General features: G+C 49.5%; 1 protein-coding gene across 1 annotated transcript in view; it reads right to left on the reverse strand.

Moving 5' to 3' along the window:
• Nucleotides 1-5,096, reverse strand: part of LDLR (low density lipoprotein receptor) — a 39,850-nt gene that overhangs the window by 21,955 nt on the left and 12,799 nt on the right. Inside the window, 2 exon segments of the mRNA XM_006161521.3 lie at nt 644-766; nt 4,209-4,595. Of these exon segments, the coding sequence (XP_006161583.2) occupies nt 644-766; nt 4,209-4,595 (510 nt within the window).

A 5,096-nucleotide genomic window follows, 5' to 3' on the forward strand; every position in this document is an offset into this window, starting at 1 on the left:
CAAAAAAAAAATTTTTAAAGATAATTATTTTTTATTTATTTAATTCCATTTGTTATTGCTATTTCTTTAATTTGACCAGAGAGAGACAAAGAAAGAGAGAGAGAAAGAAAAAGCTAGAAAGCAAGCAACCAGGTCTGGGAATCAAATCGTGGTCAGCCATGTGGGAGTCCTGCGCCTTTAACCACCACGCCACCTGCCAGCCCCCCAAATAAATAATTCTTTAAAAGAATAAAACCCTCTGGGACCAGCAGGTGACGTGGTGGTTAGGGTGCTGGAATTCCCACATGGGTGACCACAGTTCGAGTCCTGGACCTGGCGGCTTGCTTTCTCATTCTTCCTCTCTATCTTTCTCTAGCAAAATTCATGTGAAAATGATAATAATAGATAAATAAAATACTTCTTTAAAATAATAAAGAAATAAAAACCTCCCAGTCCTGCAGTGTGTGCCATCATTCTGCACATTTTCTAGAGAAGAAGCGAGGCTCAGAGAAGTCAAGGAACTTGCTCGAGGACCCACAGCCAATGCACAGCTGACCGGGAAGCGCCCTTCCTTTCCCAGGACCCCGTGTCTCTGAGCGCATAACAGCGGCCTCCAGCTCGGGACGGAGGGGTGGGGGAGCGGGCGGCGGGTCGCGGGGCTCACCGTTGACGCAGCCCAGTTCGTCACTCATGTCCTTGCAGTCGTACTCGCGGTCACACTGCCGGCTGCCGTGGATACAGGTCCCGTCCGAGCACTGGAATTCGTCGGGGCGGCAGGTGGCTGTGTCTGCAAAAGACGGAGAGGGCGTTTTTCTCCCTGAGAGGCAGCCACCGCCAAGGCAGCTGGCAAGCACGTTCCAGAACGATCTCCCAACCGGATGCTCAGCTGTGGATGTTGAATTCGGGGAATGTGGCCTCGGGCCAGACCTTGACCTCGCATGGGCCTCTCACTTTACTGCTAAATCTATGTTCAGGGGCCAGCAGGTGGCTAAGGTGCTGGACTCCCACATAGCCAACTGCAGTTCGAGTCCCAGACCTGGCAGCTTGCATTCTCACTTTCTCTGTCTCTCAATCTCTCTCTCTCTGGTGAGCATATGTGCCCTATAGCAAATTAAAATAATAATACATTAAATTAAATGAAAAAATTCTTTAAAATCATCAAATAAAATAAAAAGTTTCGTGCTGGACTGACACGAAAGGATCCCAGGTTCATACCCTGATTGCTCTCTGCATGCTTCAGACACACAGCCTGTGAGCTCGCCTGGATGAGGCTAGGGGTGGATCGTGGCATGGAAGACCCTATTCGGGGCTGGGAAGGAGTGCCTGTTTCACTCTCGCACTCTCACATGGAAGAAATAGGTAAATTAAGGGGTCGGTAGGTGGTGTGGTGGTTAAGGGCACTGGACTCTCACACAGCCAACTGCGGTTCGAGTCCCAGACCTGGCGACTTACTTTCTCAGTTTTCCTCTCTCTCTCTCTTCAAATCAAAATAAATAAATAAAGTTCAATACAATTATTCTTTAAATAAGTAAATAAACCTAGAAAACAATTCAGTAAAATCTAAAATTCTGGGGCCAGCAGGTGGCACAGTAGTTAAGGCAGTTTCACATAGTAAAATACACCGTTTGAGCCCCAGAACCAGTGGCTGGAAAAACACACCAGGTGCATGTGCATGCATGCCCAAATCCAAAATAATGGAGAAGGGATTGTGGCTGTCCCCCATGAGAGTGCTTGCTCGCTCTCTCTCTCTCTCTCTCTCCCCCTCTCTCTCTCTGGCAAGCATATGTGCCCTCTAGTAAATGTTAAAATTTGTTAAAAGAATTATTTATTTAATTAAATTCATTCATTCATTTATTTTTTAGATTTGACTGGGCCGGCAGGTGGCATGGTGGTTGGGGTGGCTGGACTCACTCCCACATGGCTGACCAGTGTTCGAGTCCCAGAGCTGGCAGCTTGCTTTCTCACTTTTCTTCTCTCTCCTTGGTCAACTTCAATAAAAATAATAATAATAATAATAATAAAATGATAATGAATAAAAATAAATAATGATTATTTTTTAAAATTTGACCACAGAGAGAGAGAGAAAAAGGAAAAGTGAGAAAGCAAGCCACCAGGTCCAGGACTTGAGCTATAATCAGCAATGTAGGAGTCCAGCGTCTTAACCACCATGCCATCTGCCGACCCCTAAAAAGTTTTTAAAGTTTTTAAAATTTTGTTCATCAGTCAGCCTTGGGATACTTCAAGCAAATTGACGTCCAGTAGGGCCGGCAGCTCCAGCATAGGGCAGTGCAGTGTCCACCTGGACAAAGTCCCCCTGGCTATGGCCAGACTCGCATCAAAGATCGATGCTGTTGCCCCATTCTGTGGGGGAAGGCCTGGGTACAGTGAGGTCGAGTCCTCGGCCAACAGTCCCACAGCTGAGATGTCACCAGCTAGGCTCACGGGAGAGACAAAGAGACAGAAAGTGAGAAACCACCCCCAGAGGCGATGGCCACACCCTAGTCCCTTCTCCATCATTCTCCTCTCGGGATCTTGGGCACACATACACGTGCCTCACATGAGTTTAAGCCACCAGGCCCAGGACTCAAACCACAGTTGGCCATGTGGGAGTCCAGAGACACAACCACTATGCTATCTGCTAGTCCCTTTTTGTTAATTATTAACAGAGGGTGTGTGCTCGACCTAGAGACAGAGGGCCAATCCAGCCTGGTAGTTAAGGAAGCGGAATCCCACACGGCTGACTGTGCAGTTTTTAATTTTATTTTATATTTTTTATTTTATTTTAAGAGAGATTTTTGCTAGAGCGCTTGCTGAAGAGACAGACAGAAAGTGAGAAATCACTCCACCAGGGGATGGCCATGCTGCAATCCATTCTTCTCCATTCTCCTCTCAAGAATTTGAGCACGTATGCACATTTGCCCAGTGTGAGGGGTTTTTTCTTTAAGAATTATTTAATTTAGCATTACTTATTTATTTATTTAGAATTTGACCAGAGAAGGACAGAGTGAGAGAGAGAGAGAGAGAGAGAGTGAGAAAGCAAGCTGCCAGGTCCAGGACTTGAACCACGGTCAGCCATGTGGGAGTCTAGCATCCTCAACCACCACGCCACCTGCTTGCCCCATGCTTGCTGTGACTTGTAAGCCACCGGATCCAGGACTCAAACCACAATCTACTACGTGGGAGTCCATTGACGTAATCATTACGCCATCTGCTGGTCCCCGATTGGGTAGTTTGAATCCTGGCCAGACAGAGCTTTCTCCCTCTGCCTCTCTCTGGTAAGCACACATGCCCTCTGCCAACTTTTAAAAAAGAGAGCGAGAGGAGCGAGGGAGAAAGCACTTCTCCAAGTGGAATGTGTCCACACCACCATCGTTTCCTCCTGGATGTCTCCGTCCTGTCTGGCCTTTGAGCTCACATGCGAACAAGCCCCACGCCTGGCCTTGAACCGTGGTTAACCATGTGAGATCAGGTGCTTATGCAAAGTGCTTAACCTTGGCACGACAAGGCTGACCTTTTTTTTTTTTTTTTTTAAACATTCTTTATTTAATTTACTATTATTTTTTAAAATTTTGCTGGGAAGAGGGGCAGTGAGAAAGCAAGCTGCCAGGTCCAGGACTTAAACCATGGTCAGCCATGTGAGAGTCCAGCACCTTAACCACCATGCCACCTACCATACCCTATTTTTTTTTTTTGCTTTTAAAGTTTATGTTATTTGGGCCAACAAGTGGCACAGAGGTTAAGGTGCTGGATCCCACATGGCAAACTACATGCATGGTTTGAGTCCTGGACCCAGCTGTTAGAAAAACGTGCTGGGCCTATGTGTGTGTATGCCCAAAATTCCAAAAGGAGAATAGAGGAGAAGGGACTGCGGTGTGGCCCTCTCCCCTAGGGGTCATTTTTTCACTTTCCAGCATGTGCATGTATAACAAATTAAAAATCAAAAGAGAGATGGGGCCAGCAGGTAGCGTGTTGGTTAAGGCACTGGAATTCCCACATGGCTGACCTTGGTTCGAGTCCCAGACCTGGTGGCTTGCTTTCTCAACTCTCCCCTTTTGCCCTATAGCAAAAACCTTTCTATAAAAATAATAATAACAAAAGAAAAGATGGACAGGGACACGAAGGGGACCCACTTTCTCAGTGGGTGATTCAAGCTCGGATTACCCAAGCCACCAGTTGTCCCTCCCTGGGAGAACCCGGAGACAGGTGAGAGGCCCCGGCCCTGCACGTACTGCAGCCGTCCTCGTCGGACTTGTCCTTGCAGTCGGGGTCGTTGTCACAGCGCCAGCTGGAGTGGATGCACTCGCCGCTTCCGCAGTGGAACTCGAGGGCGGAGCAGGGGCTGAGGTCAGCCCGGGGGGAGGACGTGTTACGGCCCTGGCAGTTCTGGGGCCACTCGTCTGAGCCGTCCTCGCACTCAGGCTCGCCGTCGCAGGCCCACAGCGCGGGGATGCAGGTGGAGCTGTTGCAGCGGAAGTCAGAGGGGCCGCAGGTGGGCGTCTGGCAGGCGGCCTCGTCCGAGCCGTCCAGGCAGTCCCGGTCGGAGTCGCAGACGAACTGCCGAGAGATGCAGTTCCCGTCGTGGCAGCGGAACTCGTCCTGGGAGCACGTCCTGGGGGCTGCGGGACAGACAGGAGACCAGCCCGTCACCAAGGACACCTGGCTTCCCACAGCGGCCATCCTTTACAGGTGGCCCGGAGCTGAAACCGGCCAGGGAGCGAGCCCCGGAGTGGTGGGTGGAGGGGTCAGCGGCCTCGAGACCCAGCCACGGCCCTCTCTGCGCCTCAGCTTCCTCATCGGTCCCTGCCTAAGGCGCTGTGTAAGGACTAGTATATTAACAGGGATTAAGTTCTTAGGTTGAGCCCTTTGGAAGGGTAGTTGCTTACAGTTTTACTATTATTGTTATTAAATAACATGGGGGGGCAGCAGATGGGTCATGGCTATGTCGCTGAACTCCCATGTAGTCGACTGCAGTTCAAGTCCTAGACCCAGAGGCTTAAACTCATGCCAGGCGTGTGTGCGTGCATGCCCAAAATCCTGAGAGGAGAATGGAGGAGAAGGGATTGCGGTGTGGCCATCCCCCCTTGGGGGGTGATTTCTCACTTTCTCTCTCTCTATCT

The sequence above is a fragment of the Tupaia chinensis genome, unplaced genomic scaffold, assembly GCF_000334495.1.
Source record: "Tupaia chinensis unplaced genomic scaffold, TupChi_1.0 Scaffold138665_1, whole genome shotgun sequence".
Taxonomy (NCBI): domain Eukaryota; kingdom Metazoa; phylum Chordata; class Mammalia; order Scandentia; family Tupaiidae; genus Tupaia; species Tupaia belangeri.